General features: G+C 46.9%; 3 protein-coding genes across 5 annotated transcripts in view; all 3 read right to left on the bottom strand.

The window, feature by feature from the left end:
• Positions 1-341: 341 nt before the first annotated feature.
• LOC131264292 (outer dense fiber protein 3-like) lies at positions 342-1,699 on the bottom strand (the record flags this gene model as incomplete). The annotated part of the gene is made up of 2 exons (XM_058266573.1): positions 342-847; positions 1,370-1,699. Coding segments are annotated over 2 exons (435 nt in total), but the record flags the coding sequence as incomplete, so codon positions are not given.
• A 79-nt stretch (positions 1,700-1,778) lies between these two features.
• On the bottom strand, positions 1,779-8,293 carry LOC131266330 (uncharacterized). Its single transcript, XM_058268800.1, has 9 exons — positions 8,136-8,293; positions 6,891-7,193; positions 5,837-5,935; positions 5,668-5,766; positions 5,403-5,603; positions 3,340-5,214; positions 2,975-3,073; positions 2,795-2,896; positions 1,779-2,523 (listed from the first exon to the last, which is right to left on the bottom strand). Exons 1-9 carry the CDS (start codon positions 8,239-8,241, stop codon positions 2,153-2,155), a joined length of 3,255 nt encoding a protein of 1,084 aa, XP_058124783.1. The 5' UTR covers positions 8,242-8,293; the 3' UTR covers positions 1,779-2,152.
• Positions 8,294-21,036: 12,743 nt separating this feature from the next.
• Positions 21,037-26,558, bottom strand: part of LOC131266331 (tyrosine-protein kinase Btk29A) — an 80,187-nt gene continuing 74,665 nt past the window's right edge. For all 3 annotated transcript variants that reach the window (XM_058268802.1, XM_058268801.1, XM_058268803.1), the window contains 9 exons: positions 26,208-26,330; positions 25,128-25,208; positions 24,808-25,067; positions 24,544-24,737; positions 23,439-23,610; positions 23,190-23,358; positions 22,875-23,112; positions 22,668-22,801; positions 21,037-22,585 (listed from right to left, as the gene is read on the bottom strand). In XM_058268802.1, coding sequence (XP_058124785.1) covers positions 22,487-22,585; positions 22,668-22,801; positions 22,875-23,112; positions 23,190-23,358; positions 23,439-23,610; positions 24,544-24,737; positions 24,808-25,067; positions 25,128-25,208; positions 26,208-26,330 — 1,470 coding nt within the window. In that variant the 3' untranslated portion in view covers positions 21,037-22,486. The remainder of the gene's footprint in view (positions 22,586-22,667; positions 22,802-22,874; positions 23,113-23,189; positions 23,359-23,438; positions 23,611-24,543; positions 24,738-24,807; positions 25,068-25,127; positions 25,209-26,207; positions 26,331-26,558) is intronic.

The following is a 26,558-nucleotide window of genomic DNA, read 5'->3' as shown; positions in this document are numbered from 1 at the left end:
TCGGGGTACGTAACAGCCAGCTGTTGGCTAACTGATAAGTGGTATCGATATACATGGTTGTTTTCGGTTCGGAACTTTTTCCACTCAAAGTTTGTTGGGAGTTAGTTATGCATAAATTAATAAATCTTCTACAGTGCTTATCCATAATAAATCGTAAATGATATATCCGCTATAAATCGTACCTAAAGCAGTGACCATCGAGATTCATCGTTGAAGGAATGACTTACCGGTTTGCCTAAAATGTATCAAACTGTTTTCGTTCGTGTGAACGATTTCTAGCTTCGGATCGTTTCGAGTAATCTTCGATATGCGACGTTGGCTTCTCTTTTTTCTTTCACGGTGTTTTCTCTTTTATTTTTAATTTCTCATCCATAGAAAGTTAGTTATCATCAATAAGGTTTGATTTCTAATCCTATCGCTTGTAACTGGAGCTGGCAGCGTGGAATTAGTCAGTTCTGTCGAAGAAAGGCATACGGTTTCACGAAAGAAAATAAAGCATCTTCTCCTATCCAACCATCCAAAGTAACGGTTGAGTTTCGTCTGTTTCGGTTTACCCTGGCAAGACAATGTATCCACCTCGAAGACCATCAGTTCAGTCCACGGAAAGCTACCTGATCCTTAGATACAACCGTCTGCAGTAGTGGCCTCTTCTGTCCTCTTAAACATCCGGAACACAAGCACTCATAATACGTGCTTGTAGCTGATGTCACTCACACACACACATGCCGGACGTTCCTGTTTCTTAGATAACGAGCTGATTGCGGAAGCGAGGAGGCTCCGGAAAATCTCCCAGGTACTCCGAGTGCTTGATGCCGAAGCTGTAGGACGGTACATGGCCCAGGTTGATCTGCTCGGTGTGACGTGATCATGATCGGAATGGTTTGGATGATTGGAGACGATCACCACGATCGCAAGCGTATTGTGAAGGAAAGCAAGACACGAAATGCGTAAAGCAAAAAAAAGAACATAACGAATTGTTTATAAAAAATGGATTTATGAGACTAAAATTTAGTTTTCAACACCTTCAAGGAACTGTTCGGGATTTTCAAGTCCAATAACAGGTCTTAAGACTGTTCACATATTTAGGAGCCTTCTGGGACAGATAGTCCGAGTGCCGGATGGAAAAGGAATAGGCCGGTCCATTTCGGAACACACCCAAGCCCTGGGGGGATAGTTCACCCAAAACGAAAGATGTGGACGTAAATGATGACGAAACGATGAAGGATGGCACATGCATAAACAAAACGAAGAAATGAAAACGATATTGCCGATGTACAGAGGAAAGATAAGAAATACAGGACAAACACACACGTAGGGAATGGTTAAGAAAAAGCGGCGACAGTCCGCACGCGACGGAAAGCAACCATACCTTTTCCGGATAGTGTGCCGCCGGGCCCGGCTTGAGCGCTTCGTCCGTCGGCCGCCGGAAGCGGGTGGCCATCGAGAACATCGGCGCCCGTCTTACCAGCGGATCGATCTTCGCATCGTAGTGACCGGGACCGGGGAACCCAATGCACTCAGGAAGAGTCTGCTTTTGCCGGCCGGTGATTGTATACGCGGGGGCCGAACGGATCGGGCCTTCCTTGCTCGAACCGAGCACATTCGGGATGTGGTATTCGTTCGGGGCTGAGATTTGGAGTTTTCGGTTGGTGTGTGTGTGTGTTTTACACGATACAGCAGCAGCATGATAAAAGTAAATGAAACAAACGAGTCAGGCTGTTGTGCTGTTTGCGTTCCCCAAATGGGCTGTGAGAACCCAATCGACAGCTAATCGTATCGCATATTTATAGACCGACCAAACTACCTCCCCCGCACAAAAAGCCTTCCTTTTTTGAGGCCAGAAGGCAAGCCTTTTTTTTTTGAGAACTAGATCAACACAGAACAGTTACAGATGAACGGGGCGGCACATACTCATGCGGTACGGACGGCCTCAGCCCTAGCGAACAAAAATGAAAGTAAGCGGCCATAAACGGCAAACGAAAGCATTCGCAAACCTGCAAAGGACTACAGTGGGAGAGTGGGCACTAGAAGCCCAACTCAACACCAAAGGCAACGGAACTACAAACTAATGCCTAAAGACAAACGTGCTACAGTAGTAAACAAGAGGAATGGAATCGTGTGCATCCAATGCCTTTGAGACTGCGTGTCCCTTTTAGGCCCGGAAGTGTCCGGTGCAAACCATGCGCTGATGCTGGACGTTAGCGAGCTGCTTCACTCCGGCGATGCAGTTCGGCACCAGCCCTTCGCCGATCGCTTCGACCGATGCCGAAGAACGCTCCTCGGTGGTGGTCTTCCGTTCGCGGATCACCTTCATGCCACCGGTCGTGTGCGTGGTGGTGACCGTCTTGGTCGTGACGCTGCTCTCACCATCGCGTCCATTCTGTACCGCACCGGTTGTGCTGGTTGTGGTTGTGCTATTGCTACTGCTGCGATGGTTACTAGCGGCGTTGGCAACGGTTCCGTTGGCGATCACCACCGACCTGGAGGTGGATACGGCCGTCGACTCGCCACCGTTCACCACAACTAGCAGTCAAATCACACGTGAAGTTGGGAAGATAACATAACATACAGGCAGGAACACAAGCATAGCAGATGAGCGGCGCGACGAACCGAAAATGATATGTGGAGGGGAAAAGAACAAATAACGGAAACGATACGACCATAAGACAAACTGAACATGCGCTTGGGGAACTGAGGGTTCGCCAGATTGTGGGATGCTGCAGTGCGACATTCGCCATGCGCAACACACACAACGCAACAGCGGGTTCCGTGAGAAGCGTATAAAAAGCATTACCTGGGCCTTCGTGTGTGATCGTTTCGTGATTTACCTTCACGCCGAAGCTGTATGCCGGCGCGCAGTCAGTGCGGCACTTTTCCGGCTGGTACGCCGAAGGTGCTGGAAGTGGAATACAGATTGTAAACGCTACCGATGTATGGAGAGACAACATTTAACCGTGGTTCACTTCCAACTTACCCGGTGTATCCCGCAGTGTTTCACCTTTGTGCTTTATACCGAAACTATAGGCTGGCGAGTGATCGAGCTTCACCTTATCTGGATTGTACGCACCGGGCGCTGTGAATACATAACATTTGTTTTAAGTACTTCAACTCTTGGGAGGATCGTTTGGGGTGTAATAAAGTGCTTTCACCTAGTCAAAAACATGAGAAATTTAATAAACGCCTGTTAAGAAATTTTTTTTCCAAATTCTACAATACCATGAAGTTCAAGCATCTTTGATTGATTCAATTATTTCTACTTTTGATTCGCTATCCTTAACTACTTCCTACGTCTATCGTTATCTGTCATGCTACCATTCTACAGGAGAACCCTCAACATACCTGGAACTTCGTTCGGTTTCTCGCGGTTCACTTTGATACCGAACGGATACGCCGGTGAGTGGTCCAGTTTCACCTTCTCCACCGAGTACGTGCCAGGTGCTGGCGTTGTGTCCACCTTATCGATTACGGGCCGTACGCCGAACGTATACGCAGGGCTGGTGTGTTGCTGTACCGTCTCCGGATTATACGCACCCGGCGCTGGAATGACGTCGATCTTGTCGATGTTGGGCCGCACACCGAACGTGTAGGCCGGATTGTGGAAGGTGTACTTCTCGGGACTGTAAGTGCCTGGTGCGGGCGTTGGGAACGACTTCGTCGAAGCTGGTTTCGCACCGAACGTGTACGCCGGGGTGGTCGAGTCGTGTACCTTGTCGTTATCGTACGCTCCCGGGCCGGGTATGGCACTGGGTTTTTCGACGTTCGTCTTCACACCGAACGAGTACGCCGGGGATGTTTTGTCGATCACTTTATCCGCATCGTAAGCACCCGGACCGGGGATGGTGCTAGGCTTCTCCACGTTTGTCTTCACTCCGAACGAGTAGGCAGGTGTGGACTTATCCAGCACCTTGTCGGAGTCGTACGCACCCGGACCGGGGATTGCGTTTGGTTTCTCCACGTTCGTCTTCACACCGAACGAGTACGCCGGTGAGGACTTATCGACCACCTTGTCGGAGTCGTACGCTCCCGGACCGGGCACCACGCTCGGTTTCTCTACGTTCGTCTTCACACCGAACGAGTACGCCGGAGTTGATTTGTCGATCAGCTTGTCAGCGTCGTACGCGCCCGGGCCGGGAACTGCGTTCGGTTTGTCGAGGTTTGGCTTCACTCCAAAGGAGTACGCTGGAGCTGACTTGTCGACTGCTTTGTCCGCATCGTACGCACCCGGGCCGGGAATTGCGTTCGGCTTGTCCAAATTTGACTTCACACCAAACGAGTATGCCGGCGAGGACTTATCCACCTTGTCGGAATCGTACGCACCGGGTCCGGGGATTGCATTCGGTTTATCCAAATTAGTTCTTACACCGAACGAGTATGCCGGCGAGGACTTATCCACCTTATCGGAGTCGTACGCACCGGGACCAGGAACCGCGTTCGGTTTCCCAACGTTCGTCCTTACCCCGAATGAATAGGCCGGAGAGGACTTGTCATGTGACTTATCCGCATCGTACGCCCCCGGTCCAGGGATCGCGTTCGGTTTATCCAGGTTCGGTCTAACTCCGAACGAGTACGCCGGTGCGAACGTATCGTGGGACTTATCCGCATCGTATGCCCCCGGTCCAGGAACACGATCGATCTTGTCCGTGTTCGTCCGCAGACCAAACGAATACGCCGGTGTGGTATGATCGACCCGGTCGGCATTGTATGCACCCGGTCCGGGAATAGTGTCCGGTTTGCCTACTTCCGGCCGCAGTCCGAACGAGTACGCCGGGGCGAACGAATCGTGCGATTTGTCCGCATCGTACGTTCCCGGTCCGGGGTTGGCACTGGGTTTCTCCGCCTTGCCACGCACTCCGAAGCTGTACGCGGGACTACTGTCTACTTTGGCCTTCTCGGGAGAGTACGCACCCGGCGCGGGGACATTGTCCGGCCGGTCGATTGTCGGGCGGATGCCGAAGCTGTACTTGGGCGTACCGTCCAGGTTCGCCTTCTCCGGCGAGTATGCACCGGGGGCCGGCGTCGCCTGCGGTTTCGCCACGTTCGTGCGCAAGCCGAAGCTGTACGCGGGCTGATGATCGAGGTTCACCTTCTCTACCTGGTACGCCGAGGGCGCAGGCGTACAGCTAGGCTTATCGTGATTGATGCGCATGCCGAATGCGAATGCGGGTGAGTGATCGATCAGCTTCTTCGCCTTTTCCGGCTCGTAAGCGCCCGGTGCTGGCGGGATGAAAAGCGCGGGTGATGCATAATGCAAGGTTTGGCACGTGCGTATGTCGGAGATGAAGTAAGGCATGAAAATGGAAAACACAAAAAGAAGAAAAACAAAGAACATGAAATTAAGCACTATCATACGTGTGACGTGGTGCAGTTATCTCGTCTTCTGGATCCTGCACTGACTTCCTTACCAGGATTTGCGTTGGGCTTCTCGATCGAAGGCCGTATACCGAAGCTGTACGACGGCGTAGCGTTCAGCTTAACCTTTTCCGGCTCGTACGCTCCCGGTGCTGGCGTGTTGTTCGGCTTCTCCATGATCGTCTTCAGCCCAAAGCTGTACGCCGGCTTCTTGTCCAAGGCTAGCGCCTTTTCAGGTTGATATGCGCCGGGAGCTGAACAGAGTTGGAAGGACATGAGTTATTACCAGCCCAAAAGCCGCTTCCAACGAGTACTTACCGGGCGTTTCTTCAATCTTCTCCGGTATCACCTTCAGTCCGAAGCTGTACTTTGGCGATTTGTCTTTCAGTACCTTTTCCGGCGAGTACGTACCGGGCGCTGTTTCGGGAGTAAACAAGCAAAACCGTGAAAGAAAGAAAGAACCACCGTGTACAAGATAGATACATACCAGGCGTTTCACTCCGTATCTTGCTCTCGGTCTTGATTCCGAACGAGAACTTGGGCGCACTATCTAACACTACTCGTTCCGGCTTATAGTCCCCGGGAGCTAAAAGATATTGGCACGTGTTGTTTTGGTGTTCGTTTCTTGGTTTCGTTTTGTTTTCGTTTACGCAGGGAAAGTGTGGAGCAGAGTTCTGTGTTTGCTTGTTTTTGGGTTGGTGTTGGTTAACTCAGCAATGCCAGTTTGTTAGACTTCAGCGAAGAAAGTGATCGCAATGCAATGTGATTAGTATTCGCCACGCGTCCAGAGACGGTTTCGTTAACTGTTCTCCAATTCCCTTCACCCGGATTCCCGATTCCCCTGGATGTGTATGTGTCCGTTTGTGTATTTCGGTGCATAAAAATCCTTCCAAATCAAACCTTCAAACAGTTTCAGTGCGAGGGCACCACGCTTCTACCGGGGATTGTATATTTTAAAGCAGCTACAAAAACTCTACTCTACAACGTTGGTTACAACGAAAAACCAAGCTAGCGCTACCAAATCCAAAACCGGAAACCATAAATGCTGCACAAATCCAATAGAGTTCACCTGTCCACTGCGATAGTGTTATCTAGTTCTCTGTTCTGACTTTTTGAGGCTGTTTTGGGTCGCGGGAGGAGTGTGTTTGGTCGGGATGAATGATTCGTGTACGACCGGATGACGATGTTGTTGGTGGCGACGGCGATGGGATGAGAATGGTGTTGATGATGATGGTGATGGTGGTGGCGAGCTTCGAGAGCATGTGGGTCTGTGAAGATTTTAATTATGGCTTCTGAGGGATGCACTAGCATTAATGGATGAGTAGAGTATGATAATAATGATCGTGTCGGTTTGAGGTTGCCAAAACCCTTTGACAAGTGGTTACACCAAGATGACCTTTCGGGTGACGTTGAAGATGCAATGAAGATGAAAGATAGGAACGCTGGGGCAAACCCATCTCGCCGCCATAAAAAAGCACAAGACATGCGGGAAGCCGCATGGCAAAATAAACCCAACGCAACACGGAAAGTGTCCACGGTACCTGGCGTCTGGCTGGTCGGGTTAGGTGGCTTCTTCACGCCGAACGTGTACTTCGGGGCCGACTTTACCAGCATCTTGTCGGCCTTCTCGATGTTGTACTCGCCCGGCGCGGGCGTCAGGTACTTCGGGATCTCCTTCGGCCGGCTCTGGAGGCAGTAGGCTGGCGGTGCATCCTTGCCCTTGCAGCCCAGCCCGGTGATGTTGTACAGCGGGCCCGGGCTGAACGATTCCGTGCGCGGTTTGTGCCGCTGTCCGAAGCTGTAGGCGGGCGCGGCTTGCCTTTTCGAGTCGACCACTTTCGTACCTAAAACGGAGGAGGAATCGTTCGCGTGTGGTGAGAACTAAGGCTAACTATGGTTTCGAGAGCGATGGGGATCGTCCGGTAGTGGCGTAACACCCGCACACCGTTTTATTTCCCTTTTTCGGCCAGCCAAGTCCCAATGGCCTATTAAACGGGTTAGCCGTTTCGTTCAACACCGAGCAGATGATGCTGTTCCGGCGTGTGGGCGCAAATCCCAGTCGCCATCCTCAGTATCACCGAGTTGTGCCCTAAGCTGGACTTATTTTCACAACTTCCAAGAGCCACTCGTTTGGAGGGGACTGAGTGTGCCTTTGCATTTGGTGCGAAAATAAATATTTATCACGAACGGGAAGCGGGTGCGTCTGTGTGTCGACGTCGTCATCGTTTGGAACGGATCTTTGCGTGAGCGCGACATCCGCACTGGCCGCGCATCGCCTTAAAAGGTAATGTGGAACTTTTTCGTCAAGATCGACGAGATTGCAAGGGGTATTATTGCGCACTTTGCTTGTTGTTCTATTCGTCCATCATCATCGTCATCGATGGCGGGCGGTGATTGGTGAGGGTTTCTTCCTCAACGCAAACACCCACCACATCGCGGTGTGGTACCGGCTGGCTCGTGTCAAGAACGTGGCCTTCGGAGAGGGTCTCAACGCTGGCGGAAGAACAACACTGTGTCCACTGATCGATCGTAATTCGAATCGAACCATTACACAGGCTGCACCCGCACCCGCATGCGGAGAGACACATCGAGTTCGGGGGGAAGAGACATGTGCCAAGTGTGTGGACGTGAGCATTCGATCGACCACCTTCTCGACGACGCGGTTTATGACGACCACGATCCGGAGGAAACCGACGATGGTGCGAGACTCGCTTGTCACCCACGCGCAACGGCTTCGACCAGCATCGCCTCTCGCTCGGCTCGACTGCCCGAAGTCGGTGACTCACCGAGTAGCTGTGGTAGAAGGTACTGGGGCCCCGGGCCACGGTGTTCCGCCGCGATCGGACCGCGCCGCTTCGTCGGAGTCCAGGGACGCTGCTCGAACCCGCCCATCACGCGATAGGAGTCCCGGTAGTGCTTCTTGATCGTAGTGCTCTGGTGCCGATGGTAGGTGGTCTCCGCCGACGACAGATGTTTCGTTTTGACGCTCGCGAGCACAACCTGTGGATGGCCGGGAAGAGTTGTTATTGCAGTTGCAGAAAGAGGCTCGCCAACATAGGTACAATCCGTGACATCGACACGAATACTGGATTCACCAAAATTTACCATCTTGCTTGGAATCAACGCTCCGTATCAGCTATTCTAAGCAACGGGTATAACTCCGAGTTCAGGAAAAGGGAACTAACGGAAGGGGTAACACTTTTTGCGGCAGCTCAAAACACTCTTTTAATCAACCTGAAAACGAGGATTGGAAAAGACGGAAGTTGCAGTTCCGACTCCTTTCGGCTAAATGAAAACAACATTCCCAAGCCTACTATGCCGCAGACTTGCAACCTTTTTAGTAACATGGTGAAATAGATGGTGAACATTGTTAATTCTAGCGCTTCCTAGCTGGAGGTTAAGACACGAGGTAACTCTTCATTATGGATCAAGTTATAATTATGGGAAACAGCAACGACGGGAAGCGGGTACGCTTTATTGCTTCCTTTCCGTGAAAGCAAGTCGGCGTCGTGTGTGTTCAAGCTCGGCTCCTTGGTGGTTAGTGCCAGTGCCGCCTAACGAGTGGTTGCATAAATCCACACGACCTTCCTGCCAATGAAGGAACGCCATCCAAGAACGCCGTTCATAGCGTGAAGTTTGCACTGCCCCTGCTGGAGGTTGTCGTGTTGCTTTTTCCCGACCTTATCGTGTGTTTCCAGGTGTATCCAAGGAAACTTTCCAGCACGCAACCCTTCGGAACGACCCGAAACCGAATCCACGACATGGAAGGAGCCGTTGTTTGAAGGCACTCCGGAATGCCGTCGAGCGATTTTGTGTAAATAAGTGCAATGATTAGTGCACTTGCAAGTGCAGTGAGTTGTGAGCATACGATGCAGTTATTCCTGGGTGGTGCATGAAGGGTGTTTATTTCTTTTTTTTTGGGTTTTGTTTCAATGAAAGGGTTATTTGCGATTTCGAGAAGGTCTGATTGCATCCCGATTAGCCTTTTGACGAATCACTCCCGACATAACCTCGGATACCGTGCATTCCAGCTTTCCGAGGGTTCCGTGATCGATCGCGTTTCACATGCCTCGAATTAAGGCTGATGGAACCTTGAGCAGTGATCCCCGGACAACGGCATGAATGCCCGCTCATTGTCGTTGTTTTCCGGCGCACAAACATGCGTTAAGATTGCTAATTGAGGAGTGATGGCGCGCGCTTTAAACAAAATGGGTCACAACGCGCCCGAGACGAGACGCGATGCCCTTTAGCAGCGACGCGCCACAAACTACCGTATTGTGAAGCGAAATCCCTTGGTCGTGCTTGTCTCTTCCTCGACAGAATTATCTGACAGACGATGGGGCTTGAAGGGTTCCCGCTTCCCTCAGAGCTGCCCGAGAAAAGATGCATTTCTTGTACGCACGAATATCATCCCGCCCGTCAAAGGCGAGCACAACTTATGGGCACCTTGGCTTTGGCTTTGGTTAAATAAATTGTTGCACCGAGCACAGCATAAGCGTCGCCGACTCCCATGGGGATCTAAGAGGCTCGAAGACTCGGGCTGCTGCCTGGTATTGATTATGTCACCCCGCACAGCAAACGTGGTGTGATACCACCCGCTCCCTGAAACCGAACAACCACGACACGTCCGTGGGACAGGTTGGAGTGGCGTGCACATGCAGACACCCTGTTCGGCTGGCCGCCGGCTTTTGCCCGTTTGCCCTTCTACCGTTTCCATAAATGGCGCTACCGCGCGGTGTCCGGTTTCTCCGCTCCGCCTCCCTGCTCCTATCTCCGCTAGCAGCGTCCACCGACCGCGTGGACTATCGACAGATTCGTTTGTTTTCGCTGCTGCTGCTGCTGCTCTTTTGATCTCCTTCCGAGGTTACTCTTGAACTATTTTCGAGATATATTTTCGAGATTCGTGCCTTGTACGGCGGGTGCCGTCGTGTGGTGACGGAGAAATATATCTACCGAGCAGGACCGAATATAGGCAGCAGAAATGCTATGGTATGGGTTTCAAAGAGAATATTTTAAATCAACCGACGTGCGTTGAGGGAGGGGAGTCGGCAAAAGAAACAAACAATGATCCAGCCCAAAAATAGCAAAAGGTTGAAATCAATATGTACATTGTTGGATGATAAATGGGAAGCGACGAAATGGACAAACATGGACAACAAAATACGATGAGTGAATCATAAAGATTCGTTTGATAGAAAAAAAACAGTGTGAAATCATAAAATCAGTATGAAATTTTTAAAAGTAATATTCATATCGATTGATAACATTTAATCATTTTAGTTACACGGAATTTAAAGTTTCTAAACGCTGTTTCTTCATATGCAACACTCTTCTTTGTGAAGCAAGGTGAAAGCATATTGTTAGAAAATTCCCTTCTATTCAACATAGAAACACGAAATTATAAACACATTTTAGAAAATATGATAAAAACACAATACAACAGCAAAACAGTTGATTTTTTCGACAATCACAAGTGAATTATATCGAACCAAAATAATCCATATTTCCAATGCAAATAAATAACCAACTCAGAATTTTAAGTACAATAATAGTTGCACTTATGAAACATTACATGTTGCCAGGACGAATGGATTTTACAAACACTGGTTTGAGATTCAAAATACGTTTGAAAACTAAAGATAAGTGAACAAACAAACAAGTTAACCACTAATTGCCTTGATGTGTTATTCACTCTTGTATTCAAACTTAATAATTTAATAAAAGCTAAAAATCAATCCTTTACCTCAAAATATGTTCCCACATTCTTGTTTATCCCTCCCAAATGCAACATATCAGCTCTTCGCGTAACCATCCACTTTCATTCTCACGCTTACGTTCTTGCGTAAGGTTCGAATCAATCCAATTTCGGTCCAAAAGCGCCAGCTCGGCTGCCGTCCCGAAAGGGAATCGATTGGCCAGGAATGCCACCCGGTTGGTTCTCCTCTTCAAGGAGCGCGTGTGCCGGGTTATCTCGGTCGAGTTTTGATTGAACACACCAGCGAGACCCCTTCGATCCTTCGAAGACACACTCGACGGCGACAACTTCTTCGTCGGCCTTCCCAAACGTGGCCAAAAGCAATTACTGCCGTGAAACGGAGTGGTCAACCAGTGTTGTTTCTGTTTCTGTTTTTTTGTTTTTGCTGCATGCCAAGAAACATTTCGCAACAGATTGTTTCTTTCTCTCTTCTCCTCTCCTGAACGTCCTCCTGCACGGATCGCCTCCTCCATCTCCTCGATCTGGTTGATGATACCCTGGAGGCAAACGGTACCATTTTGATGACCCGTCTTTTCTTGACTTTTCACTTGCGCGTCCGTCCGTCCGTGCGTGTGTGATGCTAATAATCCAGTCGGGAATTCCATGTTTGGCTTGACGCCCAACGAAAAAAACACATGGAGCTCTGCAACCGGGGTAACAAACGAAACGGACGGCATTTGGGAAGAGAAAAAAAAGGAGTGTGATACCAATCGACACTTTTATTGGGTAATTAACACCACCTATTAGTAGCGCCGACGACATGTCGAATACGAATCTCGAAGCTACCTGTAAAAGGAGCTGAACTTGTGAAAAAATGCTTCTCTTTGCATAAAAGCATACTAAGTAGGCCAGTTTTGTCCCGTGGCAGGGAGGGGGCGACTATCCGGGGTGCATAGGGTTGCAACTGCAACCGGGCCGGACGAGGACCAACGGGTGACCAACACCAAAGCCACCCCGAGGGCCTGAAGGACGACCGGTTTGGGTAAAGAAAAGCTGTCCTTCGTTTGCAGTGGTCCCAGTCCGATGACACGCCATTGTTTCACAATGCTGCAGCATAACCGCAGAACCCTTTTCATCGCAAATCACTCGCATGTATGTGTGTGTCCCTTAAGACCGCCCGACAGACGTCCCGCGGAACACCGGGGTGTTTATTTATGTAAATGAAATGTTGCATCCTTCGTTCGTCCGTTTGGGTGTGGGACGGAGGGCGAACCATATGCGTGGAAGAAAACGTCCGGTTCGTTTGCTTTCGCCAAGGATAAGTAGGTGAAAAGAGCAAATGGCAATAACAAAAAAAAACCGGCAAGTTCAATGTCGGCGACGTTTCATGAAACAATCGTCTCAAGGCAATGGTGTGCCACGCCGACAGGAAGTGGCTAATTTATGCCCGGATCCGTGGCGAACAATTTTTCCGTGCGCTGTTTTCCCTTTCCGCTTGTTTTCCGATGTTTTCGGGGTGTCGAATGGCGGAAAAAGGAGGAATGATTTCCAACGAAAGAAGTGTGAACGATAGTTTCCATGCCGTGATTGATCCCGTCACACATCAACACGAGAAATGGTAGATGAGTTTAGTGCGTGATGGTTGCCGAAGTTGCGATGGACTGTCCTTTTTTTATAAGCATCCTCAAGACTTGTAAAGTAATTAATATTTATAATACCTGTCGAAGCATTCGGGTTATTTCATCCAATTTCCACACTGAGGAACGGACTCACAAAAACAAGATCCTAATTTGGCCTCAACCAAACCAAGTCTTACGTGCCTTCCAGATGTCGAATTCACATTCGCCCACATCGTGCGGTGCGTGATGAAGGTGAGGGGTTTCTTTTTTTTATATATCACTCCCCATTCTCACCAAGCATTTGCTCACATTCAATCACGAAACCATTAAATGCCCACGCAGCCGAAAAAGCGCACCTTTTTTCCGCCTCGGCGTCGTATAAACATGTCGCGGCAGGCAACTACACTCCCGGCTAATTACAGTCCCCTCTTTTGCCCACCGCAGAAATCCCAACCAACACATCGTGCAGGACGGTTTTTGCACTTGCTTCGAGAAGGACTTTATGCCATTTTTTTTGTTTGGTTTTGGTTTTGCTTCCTCTCAACTGCCAATTCCACCGATTAATCAATGGAAATTAGCGTCGCCAGGGGTTGCGCTCTCGAGGCGAGGGAAAAATGCGACATGCTTCCGCAATGCAGGGAACCATTTTTCATTCCCTCCCCCCCCCCCCCCTGTCGTGGTACCTTCTGATGTGTTGTGGGTGGTCAGTTCGTACCTAAGTACCCGAACCCGGGAGGTCACCGTTGACATTGATCTTGACGAGCACTGCAGCGAATTGCGTGACGCTCGTGGCATTTTGCATGAGTTGTTTTCATGTTGGTTTTTTTTTTATTCCTCCCTTCGCTTCTTTTGCAACAATTTGTCACAAATCTGAATGGAAATGGAGGGTGAAGGTATGCAAACACAGGTCGTTAAAGGGAGCAATTCATTCGTACATCGTTTGCATTTTAATTTGGAATTGAAAATCGCTCTAGCTTTTTTTTATTCTGATCGCAGGATCGGCATTCAATTGAAAAAAAAACTAAACAAATGCTGGCGCCAATCGAAATCAACACAAACTCGTGGGAAACAGTGTGACCTCTTTAGAACGAACGCGTCGTGGGTTTGATGTAGATTAAAACAGGTTTAAGAAATACAATTTTAACACTCTAAATCCATTGCTCCCACATACATGTCAACGACCAAGAGGACGAAAGGTACAATAAAAAAAAATCTTATAATAATAGAGCAACTTTATGAGAGTTCAATGCACAATAAATTTTCATTAAAAATTATTTTCTTTTATATTCTTTACATGAATTAAAATAGAACTTATACCGTAAACACTTTTCAAAACATTTCATCAACCAACAAAAATTAAATAACATCGAAAAAGAACCTCATTTTTCATATTCGAGTTCGTTTCTTTGACCTCCGTTGAAGTCGCTCGAAAAGTTTGTTAACTACCTGCCATTACGCAATTAGCATATTCTCCGCCCGAGCCGTATCGATACAGCGCCAGAAGGGTTAATTGGAAACTGGAACTCGTCGCCGACAGAAACTGGTTTCTTCTCCGCCCCTCTTCCTCCGCTGGATGCGGGTTTCGATTCTAGATCAGAATCGCTCGGCAACGTCGTTCCTTTGTGCTGAATGAAGTGTGGATTTAAACAAATCCATCACTACGTGGAGTGTGTTGCAAGCAAGTGAAGATAAAACTTCATTTCAAAAGCTATAAAACTCCGAAGGCGCCCGAAAGTTCCAGTAATCGTTTTAGAATTAATCATCAAACAACTTTCTTCCGCGGAACTGCAGTTAAATGGAGGCACAAACCTGCATGCCCTCAAAATACGCGCGGATACCACTCCCATTCCCGACGAATCGGTGTTTGTTTCCTTCGGCAAACAAACATTGCGTAGGGTCTCGTTGTAACTTCTGACCTAGTTCCGTTCCTTGAAGCTCGCTCGAGCCCACACCAACACCGGAAACGGGAAGCGCTAGCCGAAGTCAGCTTGTGTCACGTGGAATCCGCAAACCCTTTCAACAGCGAAGGTCTGCGAAACCAAAAAAAAAAAACGAAAAAAAACCAAGCCCAGACACTTCCCCAGGGCAACCGGGGTAAACAAGTTCCTTGTGGACTGGTGGGGATGGATTCCCTCGCAGGAAAACCAGAAACCAACAGATGCGCAGTATTTGGCTGTGCAGTAATTTTTGGTCCTCCGAACGCCGATCGGAATCGAGGCAACACATTAAATTCCGATGGTAAAAGATTAACGAACAGCAGAGAGCGTAAATAATTTGCATCTGCTTATAAAAAAAAAGAAGGGAACATGTTTAACCGGTTGCACCGGAGAAGGAAATGGTGAAATGTGTATCGTTTGCCCGCTTAATATTCCTTTTAAGTCGTTCGATTCTTAAGATTGGACAACTCCATTTTAAAATAAAACCAATCAAGTCGAATTTCTTCCAATAGAATGACACTTTTTTCGCATACAAATTTTGATTCTTTATAACTCACGCAAAGTTTCCCGTTTTTCAAATTGGCACACTATCTTTTCGACCGAAAGTTAATTGAATGGGTGATAGCATCGCAAAAAAAAAAACAAAAAACAAACCATGCATAAATTGGATTAAATAACATTTTACGACATCACCTTTCTTCCTTCGAGCGGGACATAAAATGGGCACCATCACTCACCGAGGGGGGATACCCTTAGTGCCAAAACCGGGGAATTGATCCGTTGGCAAAAATTATGGCACGGTTTCTGTTTCTTGATTTTTTCACTTCCTTTTTACATTTATTTCACCATCCCAGGACACGCTATTAACTGATTCGAGCAGGGCGCGTGCCGTGGCACGGTTTAGATCACTATCGTTAAATGATGCCGGTCGGGCGGAAAATGTTTTCCATTAGCACCCGACGAAAAGGGCACGGTTGGAAACGAGAAATTAAGAAATGACAAATGAACTGTCCCCAAGAGTGGGATGGATGGTTACGGGCAAAATAAACAAACAAAGTTAAATTCGAATAACTACAGGCACGATCCTGGAAAGTTTATAAGTGCCGAAACAGGATGAAATTGAAACCGAAGAAGAAAGTTTAGGCAAACAAAAATCCTTAGTAGGCGAGTACCGTAAACGTGCAGAGGAACATCCGAGAAAGTTCGCGTGGCGATAGTATTTTTGCCTGCGTTTTTTTCCCGTCCCGTTCTCCTCTTTTCCAGGCTATGTATTTTCGACATACCGCCCTGCTGTCCTGGCAACGTGGACGCCGTGGCTTGTACCAGTGCTTGTGTTTATTGTACTTGCCGTGTGCCAGCCCAGCCGCTTGGTCTCGGATTTCGCGCATTTCATAAGTTCGCGTTCCTGTATCCGTGACATCAAGATAAATCGATAAAAAATTTCAGTCCGTTCGGTTGCGGTGCGGGAATGCAAAACACGCGGTGCATGGTCATTCACACTCGAACAACTGTTTTGTTTCGTTTCGCGAAAAAGATCACGAAAGATTGCGCTAAGCGTGATAGAATTGGCCAAGGCTTTGTCGTACATGAAACTGGCTACTGCAAAATGCATATTCGTTCGTATCGTGCAATTTTACTAAAGCTAGCGGTTGGAAAGTGTTTTGCCTTTTTATTCTTTTCTTGGTTAACATTTGTTAAACAGAACGACAGTGTGCAGACACGCAGAGAACTTTTTTGTTTGGATACGAACGTGTGAAACGAGCAAGATGGTAGTTTGGTTTATTTTTGTTTTTAGAAAACTGTTACATGAAACAGCGAATGGGTTGATGTATTTAATTAGAAGATTTATTAAAATTTACACTAACCTCGTTCGTTTTGTGGACCTTTCACGTGTCGTTTGAAGTTCGTTTTGCTCGTTCGGGTTTCTCAATATTTTAGGATGTATTTTTTCACAGCACTAAAACGAACATAAAAAGACATATTTGTACACACATTAGTTACCATTTGTGTTCACCAGATGGTCTTTTATAAGTCCATGTTAAACTGTCCTGTTCTTTAATATGGCTAGAAAACCAGTTTTTTAATCACATTCCGTTGAAATTGATTCACAGAATTCACTCGTCTTAAACGACATCCGGATAAATAAATTTATATTCACCAAAAACTATAACTTTAACTGCACAAAACACTTCACAAACTGCTTCTTCTAACTGCGTGTACCAAAAAAAAAAAAACAATGCCAACTGTGGGTCGTTTTACCTTCGTTCCAGTTTCAGCCGTACCAACAGACTGCTCGGGTAGCAATGAGTCAATGTGACGGCCTGCTGAGTACTAATATACCGACACTCTCGCCGTTCGTAGTAACCAGCGGCTCGCGACTTCTCACGGTTCGCGTTCAAACCCCCGCGAATGCGACCAACGGAAAGGTCTGGTCTGAGAGTGAGTTCTTCGAAATGCTGTCGTCGTCCCCAATCCTCCCTTTGATTTGGGGGGGCAAGCATTGGAATGCTTGTGGAGCTCGCCAAACTCGCGAAAACAGGCTCCGGACCAGTTTGCAAGGGGAGTTAAAATCTCTGCGAGAGCAGCGAGTTCTTATGTTTGGAGCTCATGATTCACCGATGAACGATACTATGGCTGGTGGAATGGAGATCTCCGTCCGTTTTGGGGCGCTTGTTTACTTATTTGGAGTTTTTAGCTTGGAACTGGTATATTATGGGAAACCGTATTCTCTTGCTGAAAACAAATGTAGATGAAAGGTGTCACGAATTATATAAAGCGCTATCTAGAAACGTTTTAGAATAATCCACACCGCATTACCAATCACGTGGCGTGGAAAGTTTTCTCTCCATTTGTTTAATGCGTTTTTATTTTGTACCGATTCAATGGGGGGAAAATATTCTGCAACACGTGTTTCATGTTATTAATTTTTTTTTGCAAGTTCTCTCCTGAGTCTTAACCACTTTTATATGTTCTGTTTAAAATAACACCACAGTAGCTGAATTTGAATCTTAAAAATGAAAACACAAGAGCAGTAATTACATAAAAGTAAAAAAAAGCGTTTTCCGAACAATAATTATCTTAAAATAAGGATAATTTGTTCAAAATAGGAATTGTACAATTTGTTATTGTATGAAAATATGAAAGATATAAAGTTCACTGTCGATAAAAGAACAGCCTTTAATAAGCTACAAAAGCAAGAAAGATAAAATCTAAAACATAGCTATCCAGTCACAAACTAGATATTAATTTACTAAAACCTGCCATTGATAATATCTCTTATTTATCATTAAGCATACACAAAACTTAGGTGCTTTAAAAATTATCATCGCTTTTATCTTACATCTAACAAAATTCATACAGTTACAACGTAAACACCTTTGGGCAGCCAACGCTATAAATTGAGGATCCACCATAGATGTTTTAGTATAGAAAAAATCTTGCTTTTTTATGGTTTCCAAACATAGTAAGTGGAAGAATAAAACACTTTGTTAGCATCTGTTTCAAACTTCTAATTTACTCCCTTCTGTTCTGGAAACGAGCAACTGTTCGAAAAATCCATAAACTACAACCATTAATAACATTGAAAGGGCAATTTTCTGCTCAAGCTTCGAAAACTTACAAGAGCTCGTTAGCTAATTGTGTGTTTTGCCCCGAAGCAGATCCGGCGATTGTTGTTGTTGTGCTGCCGGTTGGGGCATAAGACAACGCCAGTTTTATGGACTTCCTACCCAGTGACACCTACACCCGACGGTCGTTTTACACCATGGGATGCCCGTGATGGGGTCGTGATGAGTAGTAGTAGTAGTAGTAGTAGTAGTAGTAGAAGGAACTATCGTTGTACGATTTCCAAGTTGGCAAGTTGTGAGACACGCTGAAACTTTCTGTGACACACCAAAATCTGCCTGCTCTGCCCGGGTTGCAGAGTAATTTGTAGACAGAGCCGATCTGAGGGGGGAGGATGTGGCAAACGCTGCGGTCAACAACCGTGAGCCAAGGCATTTCCTCCTGGAACGTGGGTGGAACCATTCCGCCGTTCGCGTTCAGTGATTCGCGTGCGCGCGCCTACTCCTGCGCCTAGACGGTCGCTGTTTGGTGGCCTCCTTAAAGGTTGCGATTTACCGCCGAACCATGTGCGGGAGTCGCCTCAAACCGGGCCGGAGTAGGCTTGTTGCCAAATGGTTGGGAAGTTTCTTTTTACGACCCCCCTATAGGAGAAGAGACCAGATTTCGGTTCACCAAATAACTCACGTCACAAAACTCGATCATTTCCTGTGTACGGCCAGCGGTTGCGGCGGGTGTGCGTGTTTGTGGTGACGATGGCGATGAAACTTTTCTAGCCATTTTGGGCCATATTTTCGACCCGCATTACTCGATACCCGATTCCGAGACCGCAAGACGGTTTAATTTGCATCCCGCCAGCACGATTGGATTAGACGAAGCGGATGAATGATGTCATCCCGCCGGTCCATTTACGAGCGAATCCCGCGCGAAGCTGGTGGTTGCATCTTAGGGCTTACGCCCCTGCATTGTTCGGGGTTCGGTCGCGGGGCTCATCTCACAGTCGGTACATTTTAACGGAGGTGCAGGTACAAGGCAGGTCTTGGTTCACTCGATTAAGGAGTGTGCTGACAAGTCGACCTCGCTCGGGACACACTCCTCCCGCGGGGGGAGGGAGGGATGTCGACGATGTTCAATCCAATCGGGATGTCACCGGGCGACCTGTAGAGACTTTCTAGAAATAAATCACTTTTATTCGACGACAAGTACCCGCACTCACCAATTAGGAATTGACCTACTTCTCTATTACTGTCCTCCGTCGACATCGACTTTTACGATGTGATATCTCAACTTTTCCCACCTTGGTACAAACACAACCCCCGGAGGGGTTTCGCGATCCTTTTACGTTTAACTGGCACTGCCGGGCAACGAAAATTAAAAAGAAATAACATCGACACAATTCGGTTTCATTTCATACAAGACATTTTGCTTTTTGTTTATTTGTAGTGTAAAAAAATGGATCGACATCTATCCAATAAGATTTCCATCGGTATGTTGTTTGTTCTTCTCAGTGCGTCGTAATCATATGCTTTGCTGCCAACGGTTCGGCCTCCCCTTTCCTTCCTTTGCCGACCCTGCTGGCCGGAAGGCGAGAGAGAGAGAGAAAGAGCGAGGGATTTCAATGTCAGAATCTCGCCCCGTTCGAACTCCATCAGTCGTATCCTTTCGTCCTACCGTCCTTTTTTCCGTTCCAAACAGTGCGCTCTTCGTCTTCTCCCACCATTTCCGGCCAGCTCTGGTCAGAGCTGGTAGATGTTTGTTTTGTTTTGATATAGTTAAACCCGCTGATGATTCACTTATTCGGTACGCATAATTGTATATGTGGTTGCTTTTTTTATCTCTGCTTTAGCTTTACGGCGCACATACACAGGGCATTCTCTCTCTCTCTCTCTTTGCCAGTGTTTGCGCATATGAGTTGTCGATTCGATTCTTGCATTCGTTCACTATTAAAAAAAAAAAAACAATTTAACGACTAATTAGCATTAGCTGGTTTTCACGTAATTTTTGTTATTGTATTCTGGTTTGTTTTATATTTTGTTTATTTCGTATTCTGTTTGTTTGATATCAATGCTATATGCTAACCGTAGTCTACTTCCAAAGGCCCCACCCAAACGACGGCGCTGGAATGGGGTGCCCTCACTTTTTTTTCATTTCCATCGATCGATCTTGTCCTGTGCGATCGAGAGGTGTTGCTACATCTCCACCCTTTCTTCCAAACCCGATTTAAATGAGGACCGGATGGATTGTTTTAAACAAAACACTAAATGGCATACCTGTTCCTTGTACCTACTTCTCAACCGGCGATCATCGCCACTCGATCGTCCTGTCGTACTTGTTTTGATTTGATCTTAGCAGTTCGCTTACGCTTAGCTTAGATAATAGTAGTAAGTTAATAGTAATAGTATCAGTAGAAGTTTTGCCACTAGTTGCTAGACCATGCCCCACTCTCGTTATCGCTTTCCGTACCGGCACCGTCGCCTTCCCCCTTTCTCACGCACTATTCCTTCTACTGGTTGAGTTGCATCGGTAAAGTTTATTGATCAATTCATCATCAAGCAGGATATATGATGCAGTTGGTAGGGCTACGATTAAATAATACATAATAATGCTATCTATGGTCCGGAGGACGTTTCGCGCCCGTTAGCGATTCCTCGGATCAGCCGGAGGTGTTTTGCCGACAATCGGAACGAGCTACAATCCACCCCGATAGCTGATCACTGATCATCCGTTTCTCTCCGCCGCGTTTTCGTTACTATAGAAGACCAAATTTACTATCGGTAGACAGCTGAGATATACACAGTATACACACACACTTTAGAGTACTACTGTGGACGTACAAACGGATATTGTCTACACGGGTTGAAAAGAAACAATGGGACAAAACGATATAATCCATGTTGTTGTATGATCTACATCCGCTAGATACGTAAAAAAAACTCGAACGAAACGGGTTCTGTATATACAAAGGTTGTAAAACAAAGTGAGAAAACGTTCCCCGGCAGGCAGGTGGCTGCACAGGGCCCTAAACGTAAGCGAAAAGACAAGAAATACCTATTTCCTACTGAACCGTCCCTGCGTCGGTTGTGAAGCGAAAGAGGGACTGGAAGAATGCTCCCACGAACGTTTCAAAACCCGCATCAGCCGGAGGGAAACATAATCTTAAATATCACTTAAATACCATCGTCCTACACGTGTTCCCATCGTTTGCACAGCTGACGGCATTTGTTTTGTTTTGTTTTATTCTCATCCTCATCTACTATTTTTCCGTTTTATCTCCATTGTACGTTCTGGCGGCCAGAAACACATCCCGGCATCATAGTAACCTTTGCTGTTTGATTCTGAAATTCCGACCCTTATCCGGCTACTTAGACCGGTTGCGTAGCTACACTAGAACTGGTATGTAAGGGTTAGTTTGCGTGTGTGTGTTTTGTGTGTTGCTTCTGTTATTACTACTAGCGACGCTCAAAGTATTAATCCTTGCATGCTCTCTACTGCACCGACACCATCTACCGTCGTGCACAATCAAATCACGTTTATCACTCATTAATCCTAGCGTTCGTTCGCTTTCGGACCAATCTTCCTGTAAGTTGAGATACTGGTTCTTCTGGTACTGCGTATCATTAAGGGTTAAGATAGTACGAAACTGCGTGCAGTGAGGGAAAAGAAAGTACCCTCACTGACGGAAGCCGTAGCTGGTGGCGTTTCTTTGACGTTTGTCTCCCCAAAACATTATTTTAGCATCGTCCAAAATTCGTCAAAAATCCGCTCATTGCCCATCATCATTCTGTACTTCACGAAACGAAACAGACAATTGAAGCCATTTCACAACTGTATCGAGAACCCCGGATCTGAACGGAACCCAAACGTATACTAGAACATATAAATCTGGCACTCATCGCGCTTGCTCAATTCCCTGACGCTCAACTCCGCGGCCTCTACTCCCTTTTCTTCCGGAATGCGCGTGGCCTTCAGTCCACTTCATAAATGTTGGCAATCGTCGAGGACTAGCGAGAGTAGGTTTTCTGTTCCTTCTTCTATAAGTTTTTTTTGTTTCTGCTACAAACAAAACCCTGATCGTGTTTCATTGAATATAGTGTCGAAAACAGTCTTTTGCCAATCAGGAAGTACAATGTACAAAAAGTAAATGTTTCATTCATTTGTATAAACGGTTGGCAACTTTTGTGTGCTTAATTAGGAAAATAGCATTAAAAGAGGCTAAGAAACGACTGTCGCTGCTGCGCCGGTTGACGAAGGTAAAATGCCACTCAAATAGTTAGAACAGAACGTAAAACTCCACGCAGCACTACTGACTGCAGAGGACGATCGGCTTAATCTGTGAGTCCCTGGGCAACGGCAGCTAGTTGATCCTTCAGTATTCGGAACCCGGGTCGATCTTCGGGACTGTGTGACCAGCACTTTTTCATGACCTACAAGGGTTTGGGAAGAACCGGGGCGGGAAAACGAATTAGTTCAGAAATGTTTTTTGTCCGATGCTCGGTAGGTACTTACATCATAGATTTCTTTAGCGCACGCTTTTGGCTTCTCAAGGATGATGCCACGCTGGACACGTTCAACGACTTCAGTGTTTTTTAGGCGACCGTACGGCATCTTGCCGCAGGTGAACACTTCCCACATCAGTACACCTGAAACGCGGCAAGAGGATCCGGTTTAGAATAAACTTCCCTCAAAGCACGGATTTATTGCCGATTGCCTTACCATATGCCCAAACGTCACTCTTGGATGAGAACCGCGTATAGTTGAGCACCTCCGGTGGGGCCCATTTTATGGGGAACTTGGTGCCACCAGAGCTGGTGTACTGATCGTCCAACACATACCGTGCCAACCCGAAATCGGCCACCTTCACGGTGTTCTCTGACCCGACGAGACAGTTGCGGGCGGCCAAATCGCGATGGATGTAGTTGTGACGCTCCAGGTAGGACATTCCCTTGCAAACCTTTACCGCGAGAAGTAAATGGAAAACGCATTAATGTTTAACTACGCGAATTATCTCTCGCCAATCGAGACGCTCACCTGTATGCACATATCCAACAGAAGACCCATATTGCCGATCAGTGATTGCTCATGCCTCCGCAGGTAGTTCAGCAGCGAGCCATGCTTCATGTACTCGGTGATGATGTAGATTGGGCGGTGCTTCGAGCAAACACCATACAGCTGCACCAAGTTGGGATGTTGAAGTTTACTGAATCAGCGAAGGAAAGCATTTTCATTCGGTTAGTAATATAATATTACATACACTTTCCGGTAGGGCGCGCTACTTACGTCATCACTTTTGCTTCCTCGATGAAATCATCCTCCGACATGGTGCCCACCTTCATCATCTTGACTGCAGTGTCGATCGAACCGCGCCATTTGGCACGGCGCACCACACCGAACTGACCGGAGCCCAGCTCCTCCAGGATCATCAATTCCGAGGGATGAATTTCCCATTTGTCTGTGAATAAAAGTTGGTGTAAAATTACTACCAATACATTACAATACCGATTGCAACGAGTTCGGAGATAACCTACACTCAGCAGTTTTGATAACAAGATCGGTAAAAAGAGAGGTCGATGCTAAGCTATTTTCTGCATCGCCATTGTTTTGACAGCTAGTATGAGAAGTGTTTAAAAACATTCTTTCATGATGTAGGAGATCTTCGTCAGAATATCTTACATGAAATAGGTAACCGGAAATTCTGGATCACAGTGTTTCACTTGTGACACATGTCCTCGTGGAAAGTGTCGTCAAATAATATCCCGAGTAGCCAAAAAGGCTCCGCGGTTCGAAATCGTGGGATATGGATCCCATTGGTCGCCATAATATGGCCCAAATCCAGTGTGTATGCCTTTCTCACGTGCAACCTTCCACCCAACGCCTCAATTACTTGTTCAGTATAAACATTAAATAAATTTACACAAACATTTCGAGTCGCTCATGATAAGTAAACAAAATTCAAACCAATTGTCAAAAATATTCTTACGGTTTCGGCTCTTTACATGGTATGCTTCGACCCTCTTTTTTCACTGATCTTGGTTTTGAAATTGTAGTTCACATTTTTCTTTTTTCTTTTTGAGTAGAAAATCAACAGTCTGTAGATTTTATGAAACATTTGCTTCTGTTCACTAATTTCTTCATAAGCAAGTCACGAGATTAGCGTGTTACAGTAAAAAAATCATAAACAACCTGGAGCGATCCCGGATAATCGGGAGTCTACTGTACTTATACTTTGAACGTTGCATGATCGAGACGATTTGTATTTTGATTGGTTGAAAAAAATCTCTATTAGATTACCGTGATGTTAAGGAGGTAATAATTCTTAGGTGAGATGACGCAATCACTGAAATAGATCTTGATCTTGATTGCACAGATGACGAAATCGTCTTACCGTGTGATAAACCAGCGGTCGGTGGCACTGGACGATCGCACGGCGAAGTCTTCAGGCGACAGGCGAGCCCACCGGAATTATGGCGATGGTAGTTTATCAAGTCCGGTATGGTTTCACAGCAGTGCTTCTCGGAGAGGTAAAATTCACTGCGAGCATTCTGTTTGATATGGTAGTGCTTCACATGCGATTGTGGTCTGTTTGAGAGAGAAAGTTCAGGTTAGCTCATCCTGCCTTCAACCGGACGGGGCGGTAGTGGACACTTACACTTTGGTATGTAGCGATAGTGTGTAGAGACCCTTGGTGGATGATTTGCGCACCACGAAGCAGCCCTCCTTGTCGTTCTGCTTCAGCAACGATTCGGCGCGCTGCCGGGACATGTCACCCACGTACCAGTCGTACTTCTGCAGTCCCAGCAGCTCCTTCTCCTTGACGTAGTTGCTCGGAATGTAGCCGATCGTGCCATGTTGATCCTTCACCTTCCACCAGTGCTCCTGTGAGTCGTCAATCACCTCGTACTCGGCATTCTGTAACAAAAACACAAAATTAAAATCCAGTACTTTTCCGCGCAAGCAGTCGTCACTTACCTTTTCGAGCGAAAGATCGCCACTTTCGATGGCCTTGAAGGGGTAGAGCGCGACGACGATCTTCACCCGTGGCGATACATCCTGTTTGGAAACGGAGAAAAACATATATTACTTCACAGCTTCTGCAACCGGGGCGCATATTTAAGGGGAGTTGCTTTAATTGGTGCCAAGTAAAGTATCCGGTCTCGAAAAAGTCAAGCATAACGAATGATATGAAATCGGGGCTCGCGAAAAAACAAAATCCCACATGGCCGTCGAAAGGAAATTGCAAATAACGAACGATTAATTAGGAGTCTTTGCCTTCATTTATTTTTTTTTTTTTGCAACAGTCAAGATGCATTTTTATGAAACAAGTGCGAAAAAAACCCAAGCCTCACTCTGAAGGGCACACGGCGGTTTGCAATCGGTTTCGGCGTCGCTCGTTATAATGCACCGTCAGACGCCCGTGACGACGATCCGCTTGATGATGGGCCGCGCGTTACGGTGGCCTCCTGGCCGATGGACAAATCCGCTTTACAAGCCGGTGGCAAACAAATTGAGCCACGCCGAGCCAGCTGGAGCGAATCCGATGGGCGTCATCGTCGTTCGTGAGAAACTTCTCAACACCATATCTCGTCGATCCATGGGGCTCTCGAATGATTTGAATGTAAATTTTTATTATTTTCGGCAACTATAACGCCTCTCCCCCTCCCTTTGATCGCACCCCAGTCCCCACCCGGTTCGACTTCCGATCTCGTGATAAAGCCGCCACCAGAGTTTTATAATATTATTAACGATGAGAAACAGCCAGCGTTTCAGGCCCCGCGAAGGTCGATGACTAAATTGTCTCCGCGCGTCGGGCCGAACCCAAAATAAAGCATAAAACATAAACAGAAAAAATGCAATCCCGTCGCATTAAGGGTTTTCTTTTATCGCAACTTTTGTTTTCTTCTCGCGAGAGCCGTGAAATTGAGACCGGAAATGGATGACTCGGTGGCCCGGCATTTCTTCGTCGGGGTTCTTTTGCACCGTTTGCACCGGCAACTTCACCATAAAAACAAAAATGTATATGTATATTTATATATATATGCAGCCGCTTACCTTCGTGTTCGGTGTTCCAGGCGTTGCTGTTGGACCACCGGGCATATTTAAATCCCCACCGCCGTTCACGTGCAGACCAACACCGTTGAGGGACGCCGTTTTAAAGGAATTCACAGTCGGAGACTGAAAAGGAAAGCGAGGGCGGGGAGGGGAAACATTAGCATCGGAAGAAGACAAATATGAACGTAAAACCCCTGCTCGTGTATTAAAATTCCCAAAGGATGGGCACCGTGTGATTATACCGTTTTGAGGTGGAGGATTTTAACTTCTGCTGCGTTATTGAAACCACTATTATTATGTCACTGTCTATTCTATTTCGGGCTATCATCTACCCGAACGTTCGCCCGCATG

The sequence above is a fragment of the Anopheles coustani genome, chromosome 2 (genome assembly GCF_943734705.1).
Source record: "Anopheles coustani chromosome 2, idAnoCousDA_361_x.2, whole genome shotgun sequence".
Taxonomy (NCBI): Eukaryota; Metazoa; Arthropoda; class Insecta; order Diptera; family Culicidae; genus Anopheles; species Anopheles coustani.
This window is presented reverse-complemented; position numbering and strand designations above follow the sequence as displayed.

Coding starts and splice junctions, on each gene's coding strand:
- LOC131266330 (XM_058268800.1), bottom strand. CDS start 8,241: ATGGGCGGGTTCGAGCAGCGTCCCTGGACTCCGACGAAGCGGCGCGGT. Junction 5,604..5,667: donor GAAGATTGAAGAAACGCCCG/GTAAGTACTCGT, acceptor AACTCTGTTCAG/CTCCCGGCGCATATCAACCT. Junction 5,215..5,402: donor GAAGCCCAACGCAAATCCTG/GTAAGGAAGTCA, acceptor TCATCCCGCCAG/CACCGGGCGCTTACGAGCCG.